The sequence below is a fragment of the Micromesistius poutassou genome, assembly GCF_964030765.1.
Source record: "Micromesistius poutassou genome assembly, chromosome: 14".
Taxonomy (NCBI): domain Eukaryota; kingdom Metazoa; phylum Chordata; class Actinopteri; order Gadiformes; family Gadidae; genus Micromesistius; species Micromesistius poutassou.
Genome location: NC_140284.1, coordinates 18,604,267 through 18,631,599, shown reverse-complemented (window position 1 = coordinate 18,631,599; position 27,333 = coordinate 18,604,267). Strand labels below are relative to the sequence as shown.

Below are 27,333 nucleotides of genomic sequence, written 5' to 3'. Positions count from 1 at the left end.
CATTCACTGATCCAAGGTCCAAACGCTAACTTGTAGCTGGCAAATTTCAAGTGTGACGATCACGCCTTTATGTTCCCTTCAAACTAAAAGCACCTTGACATCTAAACGATCGCATAGAAAAACTGCACGTATATATTTAAGGTACACCGTTCTTGCAGGGTAGCGTCTGCAGCGGTTTTCGAAAAGCAAGCGCATACCAGAAGAGCCACGCTTTGTTCCCAGTAAACTAACACCCAAAGTGGCCAGCCTCCCCACCAGGGGGCGACAGACAAACTATGTCCATTTAAGGTGGCCCTGTCTTCAAGTGTTTTTTTGGATGGGCACTGGTTTTAAAAACCATGGTGGCACAAACACTTGGTGCTACGTACTGTGCACCAATCGGGGGGGGGGGGGGGGGGGTGACCCTTCGGACTACGCCTTGTTGTCGGACAGGACGTTGCCGTCCTTGTCCTTGACGCGCAGCCTCCCGGTGGGGTATCGGGTCTCCTGATGGCCGTCGCTGAACACCGTTTTGACGGTGCCGTCGGGATACTCTCGCCGCTTGTAGTCGGCCGTGTGCACCTCCTTCTGGCCCGTGTTGAACTGGATCTCCTTGGTGCCGTCCCTACGAAGAGAGAGCGAAGGGGGGGGGGGTGAGGACGAGACTATAAGGCCAGTTCTCTCCCCTTAACAAGAACACTCACTTTGAGTGCCGTTGCTGGCCAGCGTTTCAAGGGAACGCGCAAAATCTAAGGTTGGGGCTCAAATCTAGAGGGAGGGGGGAGAATCGGGGACAGGGCCTTGTTTACCTAACGCACTAGGGGATGGTTATCGTGGCTAATGGCGATCGGCATCTTTCAAAAATGTTCATGTTCTGTTTCCTTGTTTCTGTCAATTTCTTTGACTGCACAGTAGCGAGTTGGAGGGTGTACTGTACGTCCTAGAGGCAACCCTCCAAGAGCTCCACGCTGTGTGGTTCTGTACGTACGGGCTGAGGTGGATGACCGTTCCGTCGACGAGCACACTCTCCTCCCTCCCGTCAGGGAACAGCGTCTTCACCGTCTGGTCCGGGAAGGTGATCTCCTTCCTGCCGTCGGGGAAGTGCTTCTCTGAAAGACCAACCGTCACAAAAAGAGCTTCATGAGGGGAAACCTCTCCACAAGAAGAGCGTTGAGAGAGCACAGTCACGAGACTAGCGTAAAGAACCGCAACAATAAGAGCACCACAGCACTATGGTTCATCTACCGGTGCGTGGGGGGGATCTGTTCTTACAGGTATCCCTTGAGCAATCACAATAATGTACAAGACCAAGAAGTATTTCATTGGTGACCAATTTACTGATTTTATGTGCCACTTGGTGGAGATTTTCATCCTAAGCTTCTGACAACGCCATGAGGGCATACATTCTAAGCATGGGTAGACCAAATGGGAATCGCACCCTGCACCACAGCAGTGTTAAAGCCACACAGAACTATCATTTATCACACTCATGTGGAAAAACCTTGACATAATCATTTCTCTTTTCCCACTGAAGTGGTGGATATCGGCCCTAATGAGCTAGAGAGGTACCAGTGAGGCCTGCGGTACCAGTGTGTCTTACCATTCTGGTGGTTGGGGAACTGCAGGATCTCCATGCCGTTGGGGAAGGTGGTGTGGGTGGTCTGTGTCTCGGCGTAGTAGTAAACCTGACGGGGCAGAGGGGATGGCTTGGTGACCAGAACTTCCCGACCACAGAGAGGAAACGGACATCCAACAGACCAACAAACGAACCGCTCTGGTGTTCATCTGGGCCCGGTGTTCAGGACTACGTCTCCCGACTGCTGCAGCGTTAGTTTAACCTGTGTTTACAGAGGACTGTCTGACCGTTTTTAACCAGAGCCTGATCCGTCAGACCGATGGCTAACTCTCCACCATCCAACTAAAAACGTTGTTTCATACTTCCAGCAGTTTTCCTTTTCCACCAATCAGTTTTTAAGGTCCGAGTAAGGACCGGTTGATCAATCAGCGTGTCAACAGCCTAGGAGTAGTCTGCGTGTCCCACGGAAACACCCTCTCATCCCCGGTAGGTGGCGGTAATCGGGACACATTCTGAGGCGTACACGTGGCCTGAACGGCGTGTGATTGGTCGATTTGTTCTTCTCACCACTCTCTGGTCGGCCATGACCTGCTTGGTGTCCCCGTTGAAGAAGGTCACGATGGCGGTGAGGCCGTCCGCAGACAGCTCCTTCCTGGTTCCGTTGGGGAAGACGGTGACGCGCCTGCCGCACGGGAGAACCTGCTCCGTCTGACACAACACAACACAACACACAACCTTAACACAACATGTACACACCATGACAGGCCACCAGGTGTGAGTGCGATCAGCCGTTACAAGCCGTTTTGAAAATAAAGTCTTATGACATCAGAGGTGTCCACCTAGATGTGTGATGGATAGATGAGCAACGTTTGCTACAGTCCACTGGTAGGCAGCTGGTGGACTGATCTATCTATCTACTGATCTATCCATCTAGGTGGACACGCCCACTTGTGATTAGGGATGGGTCAGAATATTTGATTATTCGATTATTCGTTCCTGAGGGTCAAAGTCGATTTTCAACATTTGGACCGTTAACATATTTTCCCATTAAAATAAACAAGAATTAACGGACGGAACTAATGTTGGTTCTGTAGCACTATTAGTTTTTTTATTATTATTATTATTAATCATGTACAGACAATACAATATACACAATACACAAGCATAAATATTAATATATATGCATACCACACAAACGCTGATCACTGTTAAAGTTAGTTTTTTTGCGTTTAAGATATTAAGTGATTTCTTGCCGATGATCCATGGCTGCCTTTGTGAATGTCGGCACACATCGAATAATCGATTATTCGTTCATACCACCCACTGATTATTCGACCATGAAAAATTTGAGTTATTCACATCCCTACTTGGGGGATGTCAGAAGAGACCGATTTTCAAAACGGCTTGTTAACGGCTAATCACACCACACACACACCTGTTGGCATGTCACGGGACCTTTAAGGAGACGAGACTAGGAGCTCGTCCTTACCTTGCCGTCGGGGTGTGTGGTCACCTCCGCGGTGGACTCTGGGCTCTCGTTGACCTCTGGGCTCTCGCTGACCTCTGGGCTCTCGTTGACCTCGTCCACGTGAGGCAGCAGCGGCCTCTTCTGCCAGGGACCAAACACACACACACAGGGCGACAAGCAATGCAATGAGGAGACTCAGTGCAGTGTGTTTGTGTACCAGAGATCGTCGGTGTACAATAGTGTAGTGTCTGTTGTCCTCCCAAAGGACAACAGACAATCACGTGGTATTGTTGACCGGTTGCAGGCAGCGGATGTCAGAAAAGTTCCAATATTGGAGAAGTACTTAAGGTTATTGTCTGCGCTGAGGATCAGTAGGAGTGGTCAAAGTACAAACTGACTGAACTTAAGTGGAGAGTTCTCACTGCCAATCGCACCCGACGACCATGAGATACAGAAGCGTGCGTGCGTGCGTGCGTGCGTGCGTGTGTGCGTGCGTGTGTGCGTGCGTACAGTGGTCAGGGCAGTCTGCAGGGTGGGCACTGGTGGCTCCGGGTCCAGGGTCTTGTCCGGAGGTCTGGCAGCAGGCGTCTCCTCCGCGGAAGAGGAGGAGGAGGAGGAAGAGGAAGAGGACAAGGACACTGGCCCGGCCGGCTTCCTCAGGCTGCTCTTCATCGCCCCTGCTGTGATCAGACGAGAGAAGGGAAACACACATGGAGAAGACGTCACCACCATGTGACCCCCGCCAAGGACGGACGGCCATACAGACAAATAACAGACAGCCAAGAGGAGGCAAGACAGACGGTCTATAAAACGTTAAAGGTCCCATGACATGCCACACTCAGGTGTGAGTGTGATGAGCCGTTACAAGCCATTTTGAAAATCTGTCTGTATGACATCACAGGTGGGCGTGTCCACCTGTGATGTGTGCTGGATAAAAAACGGCTTGCAACGGCTCATCACACTCACACCTGGTCGCCTGTCATGGGACCTTTAAAACAAAAAGCACATCCAATGTCCAAAGTGATCCGGCCCAAAGATAAATACGCATGATTTATCTTACAAGCAGCAAGCATAGATAAAGATCTATAATTTTTTATCACGGTCCATGAACCAAACATTGCCATCTCTGAAGCAGACAGTTTCCGCAATTAGTACTAATGATATTTTTTCTGTCTATCTGATGGAGGAGTGTACTGGCTGTGTGGGTGGTGGTTAATCAGTACCAGGCCCGGTGAGGCTGTTCTTCCTGGAGTAGCCCCTGGCGTCCATGCTGCCCTGCGGAGGGCTGGCTCCCCGGGTATCCAGAGGACTCTGGTGGACGACACACACACACACACACGTAAGGGAACCAACCAGACACAGCCACGGGCCATCACCATGACAACCTGACGCAGCAACAGATTGCTTGCAGTAATGTGTCAGAGGCTTAGGTCACCTACGGTGACCTACGGTGACCTACGGTGGCTCCAGACACACGGCATTAGGGAGGAGGTAGGGGTCAGGGGGGCGTCTTAGCTCAAGGCTGAAGGCACAACCTTTGGGCTGACTACGTTATCCTGCCCGCCGTTCAAGAAGGTTGACACTAACACTAGGTGCTCGGGATGGCCCACATTGAGTTTATTTTTAATGTTCATATTTTGAATATATGTATGCATATTTCATATGTTAATTCAGAATTCATCTTTTACAAAAATATTATCTTTATTCTAAATTCTTAATAGTCCACCTTGAGCAGAGCCACCGTTAAAGTGACGATCACCTCCGGGATTAACACAGCGCCCTGAATATCTGAACTAGGGATCGACCCGTATGGATTTTTTAGGGCCAACGCCGATACAGATTTTTTATCCATCAGCCTTAGCCGATGACCGATACGCCGACGCCGATTTTCTTACCGATATTTTGAGCCGATACTGCTTTTGCTCCCTCAATTTACGTCATGAAAATGACACAATGATGACAACAAATGTTACAAGTCTCAATTTAAAAAAAGTCTGTTGAACCATCTGTCTGTAAATCATGCCGGGGAATACAATTTTAAAAATAATTTTTAAAAATCTGTGACGATACACGGACGGCCGATATATGGGTCGATCACTCATCTGAATATGATGACATGATGTCACATCTTACAGCAAACTTGACCCCCTTGGCAGAGGAGGAGGAGGAGGTGGAGCAGGGGCCCCCGGGGGCCCTCCTCTCCCCGGGCGAGGAGCTTCGCCTCCAGGAACCCAGACGCAGCCTCTCCAGGGTGTTCACCTGGAGGAACACAGCCAATCACAGCGCAGAGATCAACATAATGAACCGCTCCAGAGAGAACACAGCCAATCACAGCACAGGGCTCAACATGATGTCCCACTCCAGAGAGAACACAGCCAATCACAGCACAGGGCTCAACATGATGTCCCACTCCAGAGAGAACACAGCCAATCACAGCGCAGAGCTCAACATGATGTCCCACTCCAGAGAGAACACAGCCAATCACAGCACAGAGCTCAACATGATGTCCCACTCCAGAGAGAACACAGCCAATCACAGCGCAGCATGTCACCCTTCAGCGACTGCTGGCCGTATCACTGGTAGGTTAACCGTAAATGATATTAAGACACATCATTCCATTAAGGTTTAATTATCAGCTTAAGTTAATACTCACACAGCGAGCGATTAACACACTGATTCAGGTGTGTGTGTTTACATGACAGTTGACCAAAGGCCCTGACCCGTATTAAGATGGGTTCATAAAGGTCTGTGTGTCTGAGCGTCTCCAGTAGAGCCAGCGGGGGGGGGGACACCACGCCTACCTCGTCCTTGAGGGCGCCGTTCTCCGCGTTGAGGGTGTCAATCTGTTGACGCAGGCGGCCGTGGGTGGTGCCCCAGCGACTCTCCTTCCTCCTCACCTCCTCCTGCATGTCCATCAGCTGCTGCCTTAAAGACTGCAGAGGCAGAGAGAGAGAGAGAGAGAGGCAGAGAGAGAGAGAGAGAGAGAGAGAGAGAGAGAGAGAGAGAGAGAGAGGCAGAGAGAGAGAGAGAGAGAGAGAGAGAGAGACGAGAGACAAAGGGTTACACTGCTGCTAAAGGAGAGGGGGCGAGAGTCATAGCCTAGGGTTCCACTGCAGCTGTAGGAGAGAGAGAGAGAGAGTGAGGGAGAGGGGGCGAGAGTCATAAGGTTACACTGGAGCTATAGGAGAGAGAGAGAGAGTGTGAGGGAGAGGGGGCGAGAGTCATAAGGTTACACTGGAGCTATAGGAGAGAGAGAGAGAGTGTGAGGGAGAGGGGGCGAGAGTCATAAGGTTACACTGGAGCTATAGGAGAGAGAGAGAGAGAGTGAGGGAGAAGGGGCGAGAGTCATAAGGTTACACTGCAGCTATAGGAGAGAGAGAGAGAGAGTGAGGGAGAGGGGGCGAGAGTCATAAGGTTACACTGCAGCTATAGGAGAGAGAGAGAGAGTGAGGGAGAAGGGGCGAGAGTCATAAGGTTCCACTGCAGCTATAGGAGAGAGAGAGAGAGAGTGAGGGAGATGGGGCGAGAGTCATAAGGTTACACTGCAGCTATAGGAGAGAGAGAGAGAGTGAGGGAGAAGGGGCGAGAGTCATAGGGTTCCACTGCAGCTATAGGAGAGAGAGAGAGAGTGAGGGAGAAGGGGCGAGAGTCATAGGGTTACACTACAGCTATAGGAGAGAGAGAGAGAGTGAGGGAGAAGGGGCGAGAGTCATAGGGTTACACTACAGCTATAGGCAAGGCAAGGAACATTTATTTTCATAGCACATTTCGTACCCAAAAGCAGCCCAAAGTGCTTTAGAGTACAGAGCAAAAGCACTAAAAACAGCCGGTAAATACGGTAATCAAGCAATCAGTAAGTAAGTAAACGGCAGGCAAAATCTTTTAATATGAAACAAACTTGTATGTATTAGTTAATGACTATTAGTTAATGGTCAACAGAGAACTCTTTAACTTCAGGTCTAGTACTGCTGTACTTGCAAATTTGCTTTCCACATTTCAGCAGACAAGGAAGCTCAAAGCAGCTTCATCGGGTGGACTCTAGGAACAGCCAGTAATCCTGTGTCTGTGGAGAGGCAATAGGATCTTGAAGTTAATTCTGTGAGGAGCTGTTAGCCAGTGTCGAGTTCTCAGAACTGGATGCTAATGCTAATGAATCCAAGGACAGAGAAGAACGGCACACATTGAACAAAGAGCAACTTTGTTCAACACATTGAACAAAGAGCCTTCAATAAAGGAAGCTTTCGCCATTTCGCCGTTTGTAATTATCCCCCTGTCACACGGAAGTGACGATTCTGTCAACCACTCAACGGACGGTGTGTGTGTGTAGCTCGAACTTGTTGGCAGTGGCACCCTTTCAGACGTCTCAGTACCCCAACGGAGGAGTACTGAGAGACGAGTACGGCTCATCACGGCCGAGTCCGGACCCCGCCCACTTTTGGCGGTGGAAACGCGAACCGTGCCGCACAGAACGGCACCGCTCGGTGGAAACGTGCCAGTATTGTGCGTTAGCAGGACTCTCTCTCTCTCACCTGGATCTCCTCCCTCTCCTTCTTGTCTGGTATGGCCCGGGCGGCTGAGGCGTGTTGTTCAAACAACTTCCTGTCTCTCTGAAGCTTCCTGTTCTCCTCCCTCGTCACCTCCTCCAGTTTAACCACCCTGGCCAGCTCCTCCTCCCTCCTCCTCTCAAACTCCTCCCGCTGCCTCCTGGAAAACATAGGAGGGCACATCACACATATCACAACATAATATAAGATAGCCTTATAGTATTGCATTAAAGCATACCACAGCATAGACTGATATAGTATAGTATAGCATACCATGGGATAGCATGGTATAATATGACTTTTAAATTTTTTTGCATAGCATAGCTCAACATTACAGTACAACTAGACACTGTGCGGCCCTGCTGTCTGGATGTCCTGCTACTTAACCTCATTCACATGCAGATAAGGCCATGTCTGCTACACATATGGCTTTACTACAGTGTGTAACTATACTCCAGTCTTCCACCCACCTCCCCTCTCCTCCCACCTGCTCCCCTAGCTGCAGTCCTACCTGAGCTCCTCCTTGCTCCTCTCGTTCTCCTCCCTCAGTCGGCTCAGGGCGTTGTTCTCCTTCTTGAAGCGTTCGATCTCCAGCTCCAGCTCCACCAGACGCTCCCGCAGCTGCTGAGACTGCACCTGCAGGCCTGGGCACACCGCGGCGACAACCCACCGTAGTTACCAAACTACAGTTACCAAACTCAAGACTTTTCATACAGAGAGCAACTCAACTTTAATTCCCTGCCATCAATCCATCATTTGCTTCAGTTCAGTCGACTACTTTTACTGTCGAATTGTTTGTGGACTCTTAAAAGTCTAGAGCGGGGTGTTGTCTTACCAGGCGCTTTGTCGCTCTGCCTGGGCTCCGGCGCTACAGGAACAGGTGCATTCTGGGACTTTGGCTTCAGAGAGGGAAAAAACCTTGTCATAAGCTTGGAGGAGGGAACGGTGGGCTCTGCGAGCTCCTGACTGGTCAGGATTTGTCCAGTACTCGTCTCTGCGCCTCTGCTCGCCGCCGCCGCCGCCGCCACCTTCCTGGTCAGAGTCCGCTCAGATGGAGAGCGCTGATTGGCTGTTGCGGTGTGCAGTCGACGGGTGGGCGGAGCCACAGCGGTCTCCTCCAGGTCGTTCCAGGTGTCGTCATCGTCAAACTCCAGCCCACCCTGGTGGCCATCGCTGTCCTCCAGCAGGGTGGAGTCATCAGTGGTCGTGAGGACACTGTCCCCATCATCATCCTCCTCCTCCTCTTCGCAGTCTGCGTCCGTAGCGTCTGACCCTTCCCCCCCGCAGTCGTCCTGGTACGAGCTCTTGTTGTATGGAGGGTTGGGCTGATCGGGGAAGCAAAGGCTGCTGGGAAATGCAGTGTGCTCGTCATCTCGCCGGTTTGAAAGCTTGCCGTCCGCTATATCGACCCCCGACTCTTCTTCCGACTCCTCCTCCTCCTCCGACTCCTCCTCTTGCTGCTCCTGCTGCTCCTCACCCCCAGCTCGCCCCACCTTAAGCACCAGGGCCTCCGAGCAGGGGGACGTCCCTGCCTCGCGGCAGTCCGGCTGGCCTTTAGGAGGGGAGTGCCGGGGGGACTTGATGGGCGTGGAGGAGAGGCGGCGCTGGTGGAGATCCTTAGCGGCCTGCAGTTGGCGGTCCAGGTTGAGGACCTGGTAGCAGAGAACAGTGCAGTTACATTACACCATGGCCATGACCAGGAATGCCCGTCTAGACTATTTATCATCAATAGGCCTTTATCCAAACAGACGTTCTGTGATTTCTCCGACAGCTCTTGTCTGGAGTCTTGTCCACAGCACATTTTAAGGATGATGACTTTTTAAGCAGGACAGCTCGCACAAGGATGCTGACAGGTAGGTTGTTGAAAATGGGGTTTGAACCCAGAGTCCGGCGCCCTTAATTCTACCCATCGCGATCCTCTAACGGAGCAACGGCTTTGATACATCCTGGAACGCGGTGGATCGTAACGAAAAGGTGAATCTAGTTGATCTAGTTATCTCTGAAAGGGGTTCCTCCTCACCTTCATGACGAAGGAGGAGTTGGAGGAGAAGGAGAGCTCCTCGGCCGCCTGCTCCAGCAGCTCAAACTCCCCCAGCTCCTCGTACTCCTTGTGCGCCTCCCCCTCCCTGCTCCGCAGCCTGTCCTGGAATGACACCTCGAAGGAGTACTCCGCTACACCTCCCCCCTGCTTCTCCTCTGCAGACGCGACGATCCTCCTCCGGGGAGGTGCCGGGCACGGCATCTTGGGGTACAGGTGTACAGGTGAATGACAGATCTCAACCTGGAGTTATTACATAATATATATAAGTATACAAATGTATTGACATAATGCAGTACAGCAGTACAGTGCTTCTTGTTCGATAACCAATGTATCCCGCACGTGCATTGCAGTGGTGTGCACAGCTTGTTCATTCTGATAAATCACTATAAACGTTTGACATTTATTGCTTTGAAGTCTATTACTTCCATCCACTCCCGACGGTCGAAAAAAAAAAAAAAAAAAAAAGACCTATGCAATCCTTAGATTTCATCATTGCATTGAAGACTTGGTTATACCTCGTCGGGCGCAGGTACCCTGGCCGGGGCTCCGTTACGCCTGGCAGTGTCGAGTCGGCCCTTCGGCCCCGGCTGTCGGCCCCCGGCGCCGTGCCGTGCCGGGTCGCCGGCCACACGGACCCCGGAGGTCGCCCCGCCGAGCGGACCCCACCCCCCGGCGTCGGGGTCCCCGGCACCGTGGGCTCGATGCCGGCGACCCGGCTTCCGTCGGCCCTCGGGTTCCTCCGGGTCGTCCTGCTGCTGCTGCTGTTGGGGGACCGGAACCTTCTGCCGCTGCCCTCCCACCGCCCTGGGGTTGCCCCTGACGACGGGGGGAGGCGGCGGCGGCGGCGGCGGGGAGCGGTTCTCCTTGTTGAGCGTGGCGGTCTTGCGCTGGACAGGTCCGCGGTGCCGCTGCTGGGACGTGGTGGCGGCGGCGGCGGGCTCTGGGTTGCTACGGGAGACGGGCCTGGCGGGAGGCGGCGGGGCGCCGCTTGGGAGGGGCCTGGTGGGAGGCGCGGGGCCCCCGGGGCGGCCCTTGAAGCGGGACAGGCCCTGGCCCCGCCTCAGGAAGGCCCGTTTGGGCGGAGCTCCCCGAGGCCCCCCCCCCTGGCAGTCCTGAGGGAGACAGACAGCAGGCAGCAGCCCAGGGAATGAGACGCACAAGCTATGGACTCAACCTTAGTCCTCCGCAGACAGACAAAAGCCTACTTCCTCTGAGAACAGGAAATACAATACACAGCCTACTTCCTCTTAAAGGCGACATATTATACCACCAGGTGTGAGAGTGACATACAGTCCACTGGGTAGGCTGGTAGACTGATCTATCCAGCACACATCTAGGTGGACACGCCCACTAGTGATGTCAGAAGAGGCAGATTTTCAAAACGGCTTGTAACGGCTACTCACACTCACACCCAGTGGTATAATGTCACCTTTAACAAAAAAATATATTTTATATATATATATATATATATAACAAAAGAAACGTGTTCGGTGTCTGACCTGTTTGTGCTGCGTGACCTTTGACCTCTGCTCCTCCAATCTGAGCTGTTCCTCCAGGAGCTCCTCAAACGACTGTTTCTGGCCCCCAACCGGAATGGGCCTACACACACACACACACAAACGGCTACATTACACACACGCTACATCTCACACACACACACACACACACACACACACACACACACACACACACACACACACACACACACACACACACACACACACACACACACACACACACACACACACACACACACACACACACACACACACACACACACCCTACCTCTCTGCCAGGTCGCCGTGGCTCGCCGTGTGGGAAAGTCCGGTTCTTGTCACTCCATCACATGGGAGCAGAGAGTCCTGGTGGTCATCCTGCTCAGAGCTGTTGGCCCAGCCCAGCTCCGTCTGTTCCTCCTTGGACACCCACGCCGCTGACGGGGCGAGCCAAAACGTCAATGGAGGTTTAATACACTCGGACTGGGCTTGGTAAGGTGATGCATCTTCAAGTCTTCAAACTCTCTTTCTATAGCCCTTATTCCCAGTTAAAGTCAAAGTAAGGTCAATTGAGGTTAAGTGTCAAAGGCCTTCAGGGCCCAACAGGATTTATTGATTTGTATATTGGTCCAGGACAGGATTACTGATACAGGGACGAATCAAGGACGTCCCAATGGAGTTTTATGTATTTAAGGGGTTGGAACTCATCACTCGGGGGTGCAATTACAGAATAGTTGCAGAAGAAAAGCGCAGATAAGGTAAAAAGTCTGTTTCTCATATTATCCTTATAATGTAATCCAACATAATCACACTTAATTAGATTCAAGTGTGATAAATGTATAACTTAAAATGCGGACCAGCACATCGTTCCAAGTTCACCAGTAGGTCGCTTTATAAGCTTCAAGTAATAACAAAGTATAACAATAACCTAACAAAAGGAGGTGCCTCCAGTTACCAACATATGCCTCAAGACTGAATCTCACCCTCCGTTATGTCCTCCATGTGCCCAGAGTCCTCGTTCCCTGCCTGGGGAGACGGTGACTCCTCCTGGGGACCCGGCACGGGGCCCTGGTGAACTCTGGGGCCGTGTGAGGGGAGGCTGCGGGGGGCTTCACCAGGAGGAGAGACCGCCTGCAGTGTGACCTCCGTCGGCAGTGGTCCCGACAGACCTGCCAGAACGTTCCCTTTTATACTGTACACATGACACTCAGAACTTTATGGTTTGAATGAGCAGTTGTGTATATCCATTAATGAATTCATACATTGTTGAAGGTAGGATTTTTTTATTTTTATCATTTAGCTACAGGTCTACATTATACAGTGGAGCAGGGGATCCCTAACATTTCAACAAGGAAATTAACCCAAAAGTTCATTTAATTGTGTCTGTGGGACCCAACCGCACACTCTAAAAACTAAAGGATCACCCGTTAAAATGTGCTGGTTCTGTGCGTTGTCTGGACGCGACCAGTTTGAGTCCTGATCGTATACAGCTAAACTAAAATCATACAGCAGAGTTCAGTAGTACTGGCCTTTACATCCACAAGATGTGTGTTTGTTCGTACACAAAAGTTTCACGGTACCTGTTCCAAAGTACTGAGGTCTGTTCATCACTCCCAGAATCCTTTGCTGCTCCTCCTGCAGCTGCACCAGTTCCTCCAGCTGGTGAGCTCTCAGCTGCTCCTGCATGTGATGCTGCCATCGCCGCAGCTACACACACGGGTAACATTCCACACACACACTCCATTATACACACAGGCATGTACATTAACACATTATGTACAGGAGTTCACCACTTTTTCACAAGCATGCTGCACATTGTCGCTCACCTACCATCAATCCTTATCTCCTCTCCTCCCAAACTGCCCTATCTCTTGCCCCACTAAGCATCTCCTCAGACATTAACTAAGGCTCCTGTCTGACCAGGACCAGTTCCTGTTCGACCGGTGAGAGAACTGTGGAGATATTCCAGAATAAGAACTCTTCCGTGCAGACCGTCCACAATCCCTTTGCTCCAGGATCATAGGTGACGGGTTAAGTTTAACCCCGGGTGACCCTGGCACAAGTACTTCTCAGAACGTTTAATCACCGGTCGCAAAACAAACAACCAAGACAGAACAGCGACACTTACCTGTTCCAGCTTCATTATCAGAGACCGGTCATGTGTTTTGTTGTTCCCCGGCTCCTCGACGCTATCCATTGCCCCCGCTGAATGCCCAAGTGGTCCCCCGTTGAAACAGTTTAGAGGCTCTTCACAGCCAGTTCTTTCCAATCTAGCAGGTCCAGGTCTCCTGCAAACCTCTCCCGGTTCTGTCAAACTCTCGGACTGGGCCGAGACACCGATACAGCAGCTACTGTTGGTGGAGGTGGGGAGTGGAGCGAAACTGGAGTTGAACGAATCGTCGGAGTTCCCTGGTTCGGAGCCCCAAGGCGAGCGGTTCCCGGGAGACTCGGCCGAGCGCTTCCCGGCTGAGTCAACCATGTCCGGGGACAGGTTGAGGATTACCCCGGCGCGGCTACTGCTCGGCATCCATCGGGCCAGGAAATCCACCTGGGAGAAGTGCAGCCCAGCTGAGGATGACACGCTCTCTTCCATCGCACGGTTGGCTAATCCGGGATTAAGAGGACAGATTATTGTGACGGGTTTATGGCCATTCGCCCTTTAATTACATTTCCGGGCATTTAAAAGCGGCGGCTGTTGCTGGGAGACTGTCTATAGGTTGGTTTAATCACATAACGACGGCTCGCATGCATAGAACATTTGAATGTTGCAACAATACACCTGAACAATGCGCCAAAAACACACATCCTATGTGTTATCAATGTCAAATCGATAAAGTCGAATCGATCAAATCGACTCAATCGGCGACCAGCTGACAGAATAAATAAATCGACGTTTGAACGAGATGACAAGAGCCCGGCTAGTCCCATTAGTAGGTGACAACAAGTCACGACAAAAAAGTTGAACGGAGGTTTTATGTGGGAACCTGTTGAGCTTAAACAACGTCAATTCACGTAGTTACCTTTAAACGTAGTTTATTCGCCCGGCATTTGCTTCGAGTTCAACTTTTATAAACAAGAAGTAGAGATTCGAAGGCTGCCGCCCTATGAAAACTGAGCCCGCGAGAGAACAGACAACAAAACAGATTGCATTGTGGGGAATGTAGTTTAAACCTGTATATCCGTAATCTTCGAATTAAATGTGCGTTTGTTTTCATTTTATATTAAACCTAAGGTATATAGCATCTATATTTAGCATATTTTTTAGGTTAAAACTGTGTTAATAAGCTGTGTATTATTGTGTGTATTATTGACATGCGATATTTGTTTTAAAGAATAATCAAATGTCACTTCCATGTATGTTTCAAAATAAAGGTACTCACTCAAAATATAATTACTGATAGCATTTTTCTTATTTGGGGATGGTATAACACTATTATTTGTTTTTGTTTTCATCATGTTAAATGGTGTTTTTGGTTGTTTTTTTGCATTGAGTTGTAACGTTTTGTCATTGTTGACAAGTTCACAAAGATGGATACGTTACTTTGATAGGAACCTACCGGTAGTCATTTCAAGCCAATGATTGGGCAAAACGAAAATTACAAACTCATAGCGTTCATCGGCAGAGACGGTGTTGGACTGGTCCGATTCCTAAAGCATGGAGAAGGTTTCATGTAATATCCATGGTAAGGAATGATATTATACATAAATCAAGCTCATAAGAAAACAGTAGGAAGTTGTCAATGGACAGACGGACTTCTTGTGAATATAGCTGAGTGACTTTCAGTTTCTTACGGGATCTATCAAATGTCATGTTTGAGCCAAATAATTCATTATCATATACTGTTAGTCTCGTTTTTCTACATTATGTTGTTTCTTATTGAAGTGTGTTTCCTTTTCCATTAACAGGTGGCGTGTGTATGTTAAAAACTGGCGTGAAGGAGGGACCGAATAAGGGCAAAAGTTTTTATGTCTGCATTGACAAACATGGGTGTGCTTTTACCCAAGTGGCAAGGTAACTGAACTGATCATATTCATGCAATGGTTTCAGTGAATTATTTATTTTCTGACATACTTTGTGTATATCAATATAAAATCATGATTTGGTCAAGTCTGTGTGATATGAATTGAGTTTCGATTATTATTATTATTATGCTTTGAATGTTCATTTAATTGACTTTATACCCTTCCACTACTTTGAAGTTCGTTAAATGTAAACCATCTATCAAATGTGTCTTGCAGGAACTCCTGCTATTCCTTAAAGAAACCTAAGTGCATGCATATCCTGACCTCATAAACTAGTGAATTCCTACTACAAAAAAAAACAATAATGACTAGATTTGTGTCAAGATAGTATATAGTGTACTTTATTAATATTTCATCCCAACCATGACCTCCCTGGTGCTCTTCCTTCCAGCATCCCAGCATCTCACTGCCTCCACCACCAGGACTCCATGGTCGAGCTCCAGGCCATTTCCCACAACCCAAAGCAAGCCATCCACAGGTGTGTGTGTGTGTGTGTGTGTGTGTGTGTGTGTGTGTGTGTGTGTGTGTGTGTGTGTGTGTGTGTGTGTGTGTGTGTGTGTGTGTGTGTGTGGTGACTGGAATGTGTCTTGTTTCAGGTTGTACTACCGCTGTGTGTCGGGGAAGAAGGAGGGTCTGAAGTGGTGTGGAAATGTCCCTTGGACTGAAGTAAGAAACATAAGCACACACCCTTCACATAGAGTATGAAGTCTGTGTAGGTCCTCCTCAGGTGTCATGGAGTATGAATTGTGTGGAAAGTGTGAACAAAATGTACACTAGAATGAAATCACACGTGGGAGTGTCTATCCAGGTGTATGATGGATGGATCTTCTTAGCAAAGGATTGATCTATGGGTTGATTTTAAAATGGCCAATAAACATCACATCTGCCAGAACAGCAAGGGCCCTTTTAAGGCCCTGACACACCAACCAGATTATCGGTTGTTGGACAGTCTGGTGAGCTCTGTGACCTGAGTCTGTTTGGTGTGTGCTGTGCGATCGGCCGTCGTCAAAGCCGTCGGTGATCTTTTTAGCCTATTGCACATGTGGAATCGGCCATGACCAAAACGGTCCGACTGCCTTTTCTGCCGACGATTGGCAGTCGAAATGGTGTGTCAGGGCCTTTAGGGTACAAATTCAGGTTTGGATAAGTATTAGGTGTGTGTGTGTGTAGCTCCTAACATCTATGTTACCCCGGCAGGGGGAGAGAGATCGGCGCAGTCCCCTGGTTAGCCGTCAGCTGCAGCCCTCTGTCTTGCCGCCGGTTCGAAACCCGTTCAAGGCATCAGACAAAAGCGGGGAGGAGTCAGAGTGGAGGAGGATCCAGAACGGAGCGGGGGATGGAACGAGAGGAGGGCGTGAGGAGCAGGGCGGACCGACGAGGGGAACGGGCAGAGGAGAGAGTAACAGTGACGAAGAGGATGGAGGAGAGAATGTTGAGTCCTACCGCGGTAAAGCTCTCCCTGCTGGGATGAAGATCAAGAAGAGAGGTTCTGATGAGAAGGGGTGTCGCCCCGAGGGCGACGGGGAGAAAACAAAAGCCACATCAACGGAGGTCAGGCCCAAGGACAAGAGAGGGGACGGAGTAGAAATGAAAGAGAAAATATGTTCTGTGTCGACATACAATGCAGAAACGCCATCGCCAAACTCCCAGAATCCTCTAGGAGACCTTCCCCAACCATCGCCTTGTCTCATCAGCGCTGCTGGGTCAGGGGTCAACTCTGTGGATAGCTCCTCGCCACGACTTACGGACCCGCCTAGGTCAGCCCTCCCCACTGCAGGTGAGAAACCCAACCGGTCCCGGGACTCTGCACCTAAAGACCCCCGAGAGGACCCACAACCAGCTCGAGGCGAGACCGCCGACCCCTTGACCTCCTGTCACTCACCCCGGGGTGAGGAAGAGGAGCAGGCGGAGGATGATGATGACGAGGATGATATCCAGATCGTCTCAGTGAAGCCCGGCAAGCAGACCACCAGCCCGCCACTGGCCCCTGTTCAGAAGACCCTCACCGCCTTCCCAGGGTTCCGAGCGGTGCCCCAGGTCAAAGGTCAACCGGATGACCCAAGGGGGCTGAAGAACCTGCTCACCAACCAGCTTCAACAGAAGAAGGTGTGTGTGATATAACATGATCAGTGATTTCCCCCCAGTGTGTTCATCTCAGATTGACGGAGCGAGACATGGCTTGCTCATATAGTGCAGATGTTATCATTTAAGACCTTATGTAGTCTAAAGTCCCTCTGGGAAAGCACTGTCGGCAATGCTGTTATAAAGTACAGCAGAGGGTATTATGCTTGTGTCTCTCTAGAGCTACATGCGGTCACGGTGCTGAGCCTGAGCGTGTGTTTGTGTGTGTGTGTGTGTGTGTGTGTGTGTGTGTGTGTGTGTGTGTGTGTGTGTGTGTGTGTGTGTGTGTGTGTGTGTGTGTGTGTGTGTGTGTGTGTGTGTGTGTGTGTGTGTGTGTGTGTGTGTGTGTGTGTGTGTGGAATGTGCCCGCCAGGCCACCCTCTCTGTGGTGAACCTTTCGGCTCTGCCTGATAAGGGCGAAAGACTGAGGACTCAGGTGAAGGAGCTGGAGGATGCCCTGGATTCCCTGAGTCTGACCGTCCCCTCCGAGCCGGGTAAACACCATGACGATAACGAATCCCACATTGGAAAATGACGACTAATAAACACGAATCAAAAGTCAGGACGCGAGGAGTAGTTTACTAGTTAGGACATTAACTTTACCAGTTAAAATGCTATGTTTACAAGGTACAGCCTCAGCTACTCAGTTAAAGCATTACCTCTACCAGTCAAAACACTGTTTACCAGGTTAAATGTCACCTCACATCAGTGTTGCCAGTTAAAACAGGATTTTACCAGCAGGTGGACCACATTGACCAGATAAAACAAGGCTTCAACCTGGCACAGCATCACATGAATTGCTAGAGGTTATCACAGGTCATTTCTGTGACACTTCCACCAGTGATGACATGTACCTGAGATCACTGGTTTGTGTGTAATCCTCATGACAGATCCCCAGGAAGAGGCTTGTTCTGCTGCCAAGCCCAGCAGTGGGGGTCTCCACCCCCCCAAGCTGTTGAGTCGTGCAGGGGGGACCGTGATGCTCCCAGCCCCCCCGGCCCCCGGACCCTACCAGCAGCAGGCCACAGGGGGAGCCCTGGAGCTGGGACTCAGCCAGGGATACGGCCAGATGCCTGGAGGTAGGAACCGGCTCTCTCCTTCTCTCTTTCTCTCACTCCTTCCAGTCATCTTTTGATCGTCCTTATCATCTTTTAAAACCGTCATTAATTAATCACTTTTCTCCAAAGCAACCATTCTACAACAAAAGTACCATTCTGCAAGGTGTTGTAGACTACTCTAGCTAGCCACAAATCATCAAAAGCGCACTATATATATATACACGTTGAAAATCGTCTTTATTCGTTTCTCCCTTTCTTGGTCTCATTGGGTGTTCTGCCTTCCATAAGAAATGCATTGTTTTCAGTTTGTGTTCGTGTACATCTTACCCTAGTTTGGTAAATACTGCCACCCTGTGGTCAAATTGTGGTACTGGCGTCAGTATAAGCAACTGCAAGCCTACTTTCGTTATTTTCCTGATCAGAATCAGAAATCAGAATATGGCTTTTGATATGTCTGTAACCCCCCCTCCCTCCCCTCCATTTGAAAAACAATAAAAATGTTGATCACAAAAAAAAAAGAAAATAACATTCAGTAAAGAAACAAGAAAAGAAAGCCTTGCGTACTGGATTCCACTTCTTTATAAAAAGTGTTAACTAGCTGTCTAGTTTTGACTGGAACTCATTGCGAGGGCAGCATACTGGGGGAGCAATAATGAATGAACGTCTAGTTTCTTTGATTTGTCTTTTTATGCCAGGTTATATTACTTACCATTTGACAAAGCATTAAGCCCACCTTTCGTCCCCCAGCCTACTCCCAGGCTCAAGCGTTCTATGGTGGCAGGATGACTGAGGGCCGGGTGATGGCGGTGAAGAATGCCACCACCGAGGCCATGGACCACCTCCACCGGTCCCTGGAGACCTGCCCCGGACCAGAACAAGAGGTCCCGGACCCCAGAGGCATCAAGGTCCAGTCCCCTGCCTCCTGGTCTTTCTCCTCATACCTCACTACAACATAAAAGAAACACACTTCAATGTTCCCATAAGCTGCCATTTGAAACTGTTGTTTTCTTTTTAAACTGTTCTATTGGTTCAATATTTTGGGTCTAAGGGATGTCTACGCTCTCATCACCGTCTTTGTTTGAACATGTTATTGCTTGTTATGAGCTGTAACAGATTTGACTGCACTGTCTCTGTGTTTTGATTGGTGACGTGCTCTGCTTGTGATTGGCTGTTCAGGTGCCACTTATGACTCACCAGAGGCAGGCTCTGGCCTGGCTGCTTTGGAGGGAGAACCAGATGCCCTGCGGTGGAATTATGGGTAATCAGCGCAGTTGTTAATTCATTAATTAACTAAATACTTTTATTCAAAGTAGAATTCATCCTCAAATGACATTGACTATGGTTTGTTTAATTTTCAAATTAACCATAGTTGAATAGTGCTTATTTTCTAACAAAATATCCCCAATATTTTGTTCACCATACTTGATACACCTCCCACTGCTAATTCTTATTCAAGACTTGTTTGGTCACTTTGCACCTGTACCTGTACAGTTTTCACGTGTTTCAAGTGTTCACATATGTTGCCTGAGTTGTCACTGTATGACTGTATATTGTGGTATTTTATCCCTGTTGTGTTCCCTTGGCCAGCGGATGATATGGGTCTTGGGAAGACGTTGACCATGATCGCTCTCATCCTGGCCCTCAAGAAGAAACCCAAAGAGGAGGAGAAGGAGGACAAGAAGGTGGACAACTGGATCTCAAAGAACGGTGATTAGAATCCTTTGGTTAAACTGTACGGCTCCTTCGTCTTTTGGGAAGAATCGGCTTTAGTTCCCACTTCCCAGGCTGTGTTTTCTACTAAAGTGAGGAATTTAGCTCTCTAAATGAGAGGAGAATTGTTCAGTTTCACATTTAAAATCGCTTAATTTCATACAAAGCTCTTTGGCCCCCCCTAGTGCCCGCTAGCACCTAGTCCCCAGAACTGTTCCTGACCCACTATAACCACGGAACGATCTTAAATACACAGAGAAAATATTTTGTAACTCAAAGGTCTGGTGTTGCTCATGTAGCTATATGCTGCTTTAGGTTCGTTTCTTTATCTTTGTTGATCCTGGTTCAGATGGGGTGTACGGTACATGTGGATGCTCTCTCTTTCTAGACTCCAGCCTGGTGGTTTCCAAGGCAACGCTGGTCATATGCCCCGCCTCCCTGGTCCACCATTGGAAGAAGGAGATTGAAAGACACGTGAAGACGGGGCGACTTAGCGTCTACCTCTACCATGGACCCAACCGGCAGAAGAACGCTGCGCTGTATGCACACACAGATTATATTCACACACTACCTGACCTGACTCATAAAAAATCATGTTTCTATGTTTCTATGTATCAGACTCCTAATTAACCTATGTTTTTGTATCAGACTCCTAATTAACCTATGTTTTTGTGCCAGACTCCTAATTAACCTATGTTTTTTGTGCCTCTGTCTTGTCTTTCTCTCTCAGACTTGCTAGTCACGACGTCGTGGTAACCACCTACAGTCTCGTTTCCAAGGAGATTCCTGTTGCTAAGGACGAAGTTGGGAATCCCACCAAGGACTCGGAGGACAAGGTGCTGGTGTTTTCTCATCTGGTTTGGGAGAAGGGCTGTAGGGTTGATCAGGCTCAACCAGTGCATCACGTGTAGCTTGGACGCAATGAACTTTCTCATTTGCCTCTTAACACGATGTTATTCTTTTGATGCATGTCTATATGTAGAATGTCCTGTATTCCATCACAACACACCTCAATTGACCGTCTAGTAATTAACAGCGAACATTCCCTCTGAGAATCAGTGTTTAATAAGTGAGGGTGCAGGATAGTCTAGGGCTGTTGACTCTCATCATCAGAGAGTGACTGGGGCGGTAACCCTCACTCGCAGCTCACCTTTAGGCATACAAGACGCCCCCCAGGCCGCCTTCCTTTTTTTTGGGGAGGGTTATTTTCAGAATCTTGCTTTTCTTCCGCGCTCTCTTAAAATGTAACCTACAGGACCTTTTCAAATCAGTAAATATTCAATAGCAATGCCCCCCCCCCCCCCAGGCGTGTGGGACGGCGCCCCTGCTCAGCGTGGCGTGGGACCGGGTGGTTCTAGACGAGGCCCACAACATCAAGAACCCCAAGGTGCAGACCTCCATGGCCGTGTGCCGGCTGAGGGCACGTGCCCGCTGGGCCGTCACGGGCACGCCCATCCAGAACAACCTGCTGGACATGTACTCACTGCTCAAGTACGCACTCGCTATACTGCCCCGTTTGACCGATCCAATATATTACTCATTTCGATTTTATATTGTTTACTATCCAGCCCTTTGTAACCTGTGAAACTTAAGCACTGTTTAATATAATTGTACTTCCCTAATTATGAAATATGAGATGTATGAATTAAGAATTCCGTGCAAACGAATACCTAATTTCATACTAAAATGAAGTGAGACCAAAAGAAAGCGATGACTGAAACCCCCCCCCCCCCCCCCCCCCCCCCCCCTCCTCCACCCCAGGTTCCTGCGGTGTGCCCCGTTTGATGAGTTCAAGCTGTGGAAGTATCAGGTGGACAACGGCTCCCAGCGAGGAGGAGAGCGACTCAACATCCTGACCCGGAGCCTCCTGCTGAGACGCACCAAGCACCAGACTGACTCATCTGGCAAACCCCTGGTACAGCCGGCACACTTTACAGCTAGGAGGAGCACAGCCGTTTACAGCTAGGAGGAGCACACCTGTTTACAGCTAGGAGGAGCACAGCCGTTTACAGCTAGGAGGAGCACACCTGTTTACAGCTAGGAGGAGCACACCTGTTTACAGCTAGGAGGAGCACATCTGTTTACGATAAAAAGAAGGCGAATGTAGAATGCTAATTGCAAAAACTGTATGGAAGTGAGCCAAAATTACAACATGGTTCACCAAGCCTTTTAGTTAATTGGACAAACGGACTACTTTTGTAGCCAAAACCGGCTTCCTACTCTATTTTACCAATGAAAAACAATGGTGTGCAGACCTTTTTTTTTTTTTTTGTATCCTTTTTTTTTGGTGTAGCTTGAATCGATGGTGTGCCTAGAGTTTCGGTGGGCGCTGCTAACTAAAGTTGGGCGTAGCAGTGCCCCCTAAGTAAAGAGTTAAAGTTCTGACCCTTCCTGGTTTTCAGGTGGCTCTTCCTTCACGCACCTGCCTGGTGCATCGCCTCACCCTCTCCGAGGAGGAGCAGTCGGTGTACGATGTGGTCTTCGCCCAGTCTAGGTAAACAAAGCAGCCCCCTCATCAAGGCTAACGGTGCGTTCCAGGCAACCCGTAACTCGTGATTTCACGACCTTCTACCCGTGAAAGTGCTCTGGAACGGCAGTCAAACTCGTAACTCACGACCCGTGAACTCGTGTCTGATCGATGTACTCCCAGTTTGTTTTTTGACGTCACAAACATAAACAACTATGGCTTCCCCTGATGCTCCGCAGACACCGGTGACCAACGGTGAGAAAATATACATAGATAGACATGAGTAGGCAACGTGACGTAATTCCGCACATTGTAATCAAAACAAAACACATACGAGTGTGGAGTACTAAAGTTTATGTTTATGTTTATTCAATCGCTATCAGCTTATCATTGTTTGTTAGTCGTGACTTGCCTGGAACGCCAACAAGTCGTGAGTCGTGAGTATGAAGTCGTGAAATCACGAGTTACGGGTTGCCTGGAACGCAGCATTACATAGCTCCTCCCACCAGCTCCTCCCCCTGACCTGTTTCCCCGGGACACAGGTCTACTCTGCAGAACTACCTGCAGAGACACGAGGGGAGTGACCTGAACAAGGCACACGCCAACGCCGCACACAACCCCTTCGACAAAGGTAAGTCGGACCGCATTATATGACAACAATTTATCTTAGTCGGTTTGTTTGTTCATCTGTTTTGTTTATTTAGTTTGATAGGTCAGCTAATTTGTTAGGTCAGCTAATTTGTTAGGTCAGTTAATTAGTTGAGTCAGTTAATCTCAATCTTGAGGTCAGTTAGTTAGGTTTTGATTAGTTATTTTGTTAGATAAAGGAATGAAGTAAGGTTAGTTATATTAGTAAATTAGTCAGATAGCTAGCACAGTTGCACATCTATTCAGTTTAAGCGTAACATTCATTTTTTATAGCTTAATCTAGGTGTGTGTGTGTGTGTGTGTGTGTGTGTGTTCTCAGTGGCCCAGGAGTTTGGTGTATCGCAGGCGGACCCTAAAGCCTCCATTTCCCAGAAGCCCCAGCAGGCGTCCAGCACCATCCACATTCTGTCTCTTTTGCTACGCCTCAGACAGTGTTGCAGCCACCTGTCCCTGCTCAAGAAGGTAGCTACACTAGCATACAAACCGTGCCGGGTGTGGCTGAATGATATTGATCACTTTTCTGTCCCGGGTCTCTAGCTCTCTCTATAGTAAATGCTGCTGCTAGGCTTTTAACTCATTCTAGGAGACAAGACCATATTACTGCCTCTCTTCACTGGTTGCCTGTAGTTTTTAGAGTTGCTATATTTCAGACCTAGTTAGTCCCCGTTGAGCCTGAGCGTAGCCTGAGATCCTTGAGTAGGGGTCTCCAGGGGTCTCCTGGTTGTTCCCAAATCACGCCTTGTCACCAAAGGTGACCGGGCTTTTGCTGTACGGGCCCCTCAGTTGTGGGGCTCCCTGCCTGAGGATCTCAGACAAGCTGAATCAGTATCATCTTTTAAGGCTCTTCTCAAAACTCATTTTTATGCAAAAGGTTTCTCATAGTAGTTTTATTATTTTAACACATTGCTCTCTTCCTTTTGCTCTATTTTATGTTGTTTTTGTTAGTACTTATTGTACTCTCTTAAAATGTTTTTTTTGTGTGTCATTTCTTTTAATTATGTTGTATTCTGTTCTGTGAAGCACTTTTTAATCCTGTTTCGAAAAGTGCTATACAATAAAGGTTATTTTATTATTATTATTATTATTGTTATAGACTCTGGACCCCACGGAACTGGAGGGTGACGGCGTGGTTCTTTCCCTGGAAGAACAGCTCAACGCTCTGTCTCTCTCCACGGGGCCCCCTTCCTCCTCGGGCCCCGGGGCCCAGGACACAGTGTCCCTCAACGGGAACCGCTTCCCCTCCGGCCTGTTTGAGGACCCCAGCCAGAGTACCAAGGTGTGTTCTGTCCACCGCTCAGTCTGAACAGAGCTTGCAGTGAATTCAGAAACATCTCATTGGAGGTTAGGCACCTAAGGGGGAAATGAAAACATATTCTATTAAAGGTCCCATGACATGTCACCAGGTGTGAGTGTGATTAGCCGTTACAAGCCGTTTTGAAAATCGGGCTCTTATGACATCACAAGTGGGCATGTCCACCTAGATGTACGCTGGATAGATCAGTCTACCAGCCTACCCAGTGGACCGTAGCAAACGTTGCTCATCTATCCGTCACACATCTAGGTGGACACGCCCACTTGTGATTTTCAAAACGGCTTGTAACGGCTAATCACACTCACACCTGGTGGCATGTCATGGGACCTTTACGTTTATGTCTCTTCAAAGAGTAAATAGAATGTCAAATGCGGTTGATCATAAACTGATATCTGCTCTGTTTCATCTCATTACTGTTTAAAGTAATAGTATTGAGTATTGTGATTACCCAAGGTCATTGTAATCAGTTTGGGGACAGTCACTACAACGTTGATTTTGTTGGGTTACTTCATAGTTCTGCCAATGGCGTCTACAACCACACATATAATATAAACAAGCTACTTGATTCTGGCTACTCTTTTAGCAAGAGCAGGACAACAATGCAATGTGATGTCTTTGTGTCTAGATCTCTGCCCTGGTCTCTGAGCTGAAGGCCATCAGGAAGAGTGACCAGGATCAGAAAAGGTACGAGACTCCCGCCATCCGTCGTAACACGTCAGACCGAAGGATTACTCTTGACCACAGACAAGAAGTACCGTATTCTCTAAATATTATTCTCAAGCCAGCGCTCATTTCAACAGAGTTGGCATTTGACTTTGAGTCAGCCAAAAATATAATGCAAGCAGGCAAGGTAAACTTGCTCCATCACTGAAGTGTGGCTAAAATACACCATTCCAGCTTCTCAAAAGTAAACGTGTTTTCACACGTCTTTTTGTGAAAATTTAATAAGAAAAGAATAATAATCTTGACTATTTAGGAGCTCCATTTGGATATTTTGTCTGACTATGCTCCAGTACAAAATGCACTTGTGATGTTTGGCACAGGGACAAAAGATAAACAGACTTGTGATTAGCGACATCGCTAAAATATCTTTACTTTGACAAAAAGGTTGATGGTAAATCACCATTATTTCACCAAAACTCCAAGAGTAGTGTGTGTGTGTGTGTGTGTGTGTGTGTGTGTGTGTGTGTGTGTGTGTGTGTGTGTGTGTGTGTGTGTGTGTGTGTGTGTGTGTGTGTGTGTGTGTGTGTGTGTGTGTGTGTGTGTGTGTGTGTTTGCGCGTGCAGTGTGTGTGTGAGCTGCAGGCTGCTTGGCACATTGGCGCACTGACCAACTTGACCGAGTAACTTGTCCGACAGGCCTGCTATTATAGTAGTAAGACATCCATTGATCCTTCCAGATGTGTTGTGTGAATACAAGAGTAATCAGCGGTGTGTGCGTTTGCAGTGTGATCGTGTCCCAGTGGACAAGCATGCTCAAAATTGTGGCCGTGCACCTGAAGACTCTGGGCCTGAAGTACGCCGTCATCGACGGCACCGTCAACCCTAAGCAGCGCATGGACCAGGTGGAGGACTTCAACACCAACCCCAAGGGTCCCCAGGTAACATGCTGCTCAACGGCACTACAACAGCCAGAACCCCTGATCACCAATCCGGAAATGAACTTAATATGTAACCTTTTATTGATTTTTTTTTTTTTTTTTTTTTAATCTACATCTCAATTGTTTATCTCAGATTCAGATGTTTTTTCTATTTTAGACTCTTTGAACCAGCAGGAGTTAAAAAAAAAACAATTGTTAAACTGTGTGTGTGTGTGTGTGTGTGTGCGTGTGCGTGTGCGCTTTATGTCCAAGGTGATGCTGGTGTCTCTATGTGCTGGGGGAGTCGGTCTCAATCTGATTGGAGGAAACCACCTCTTCCTCATTGACATGCACTGGTGAGTCACGCCCACAACAAACAAAAAAAAAACCATATTGGTCTTTATCCCATGTGGAAATGTTTTAACCTTTGACCCCTGGAATCGCTTTCAGGAACCCAGCGTTGGAGGACCAAGCCTGCGACCGCATCTACAGGGTTGGACAGCTCAAAGACGTCACCATCCACAGGTAAAGACGCTCACTTGTTCTGCTGTGTGCTATGCCACGTGTGTCTAGGCTACATGCTGTTTAATAAAAACACTATCAGAGCTATATGTTATTCATAGATTCTACAATGTATCAGGGCTACATGCCAGTTAATATATTTACCTTGTATCAGGGCTACATGCTATTGAATAAATACACTATCAAGGCTACATGATACATTATAAATACACTGTTTCAGCGCTACATGATAGTTTACAAATACGTATATATGTATCTTGGCTACATGTTGAATAAATGCACTGTATATAGTTGGCTACATTTGATTTGTAATGTTTATCGTGTGTGTGTGTGTGTGTGTGTGTGTGTGTGTGTGTGTGTGTGTGTGTGTGTGTGTGTGTGTGTGTGTGTGTGTGTGTGTGTGTGTGTGTGTGTGTGTGTGTGTGTGTGTGTGTGTGTGTCCCAGGTTTGTGTGCGAGGGAACGGTGGAGGATAAAATCTCCACACTACAGGAGAAGAAGAAGGAGCTGGCTCAGAAGGTTCTCTCGGGAACGGGAAGCACCTTCACCAAGCTCTCCCTGGCTGACCTCCGAGTCATCTTCGGAGTGTGAGCACGGCCCCCGCACTATGCACCACTTCCCCACAGCTCCTCAACTCACTCCCTCACTTTTTGCCTTCATCATTCACCTTGATGATACAATGTTTTATATGGTTAAACTGTTATCATATTCTTTTGTTTAGTTGTCCGTGTTTTATATTCTTGAATGTTCAACGACTGACACTATCGTTTTATTTGGTGTGTGTATATAT

At 48.6% G+C, this 27,333-nt stretch overlaps 2 protein-coding genes across 2 annotated transcripts; one reads left to right on the top strand and one right to left on the bottom strand.

The window, feature by feature from the left end:
* cpap (centrosome assembly and centriole elongation protein) lies at positions 1–14,226 on the bottom strand. The gene is made up of 20 exons (XM_084478979.1): positions 14,125–14,226; positions 13,233–13,708; positions 12,685–12,811; positions 12,088–12,273; positions 11,394–11,541; positions 11,108–11,207; positions 10,124–10,720; positions 9,588–9,809; positions 8,403–9,219; positions 8,079–8,211; positions 7,553–7,727; positions 5,825–5,956; positions 5,157–5,282; positions 4,247–4,334; positions 3,534–3,703; positions 3,045–3,164; positions 2,123–2,263; positions 1,580–1,664; positions 968–1,088; positions 1–604 (listed from the first exon to the last, which is right to left on the bottom strand). The coding sequence occupies exons 2-20, from the start codon at positions 13,695–13,697 to the stop codon at positions 412–414; spliced, it is 4,146 nt and encodes a 1,381-aa protein (XP_084335105.1). The 5' UTR covers positions 13,698–13,708; positions 14,125–14,226; the 3' UTR covers positions 1–411.
* A 495-nt stretch (positions 14,227–14,721) lies between these two features.
* ttf2 (transcription termination factor, RNA polymerase II) lies at positions 14,722–27,182 on the top strand. Its single transcript, XM_084478424.1, has 23 exons — positions 14,722–14,787; positions 15,011–15,116; positions 15,519–15,605; positions 15,724–15,793; positions 16,325–17,233; positions 17,622–17,742; positions 18,139–18,327; positions 19,054–19,211; positions 19,483–19,564; positions 19,894–20,013; positions 20,405–20,555; positions 20,747–20,852; positions 21,323–21,507; positions 21,778–21,931; positions 22,419–22,510; positions 23,026–23,114; positions 23,451–23,593; positions 24,225–24,407; positions 25,069–25,127; positions 25,890–26,043; positions 26,296–26,378; positions 26,473–26,547; positions 26,990–27,182. Exons 1-23 carry the CDS (start codon positions 14,760–14,762, stop codon positions 27,132–27,134), a joined length of 3,489 nt encoding a protein of 1,162 aa, XP_084334550.1. The 5' UTR covers positions 14,722–14,759; the 3' UTR covers positions 27,135–27,182.
* Positions 27,183–27,333: the final 151 nt, after the last annotated feature.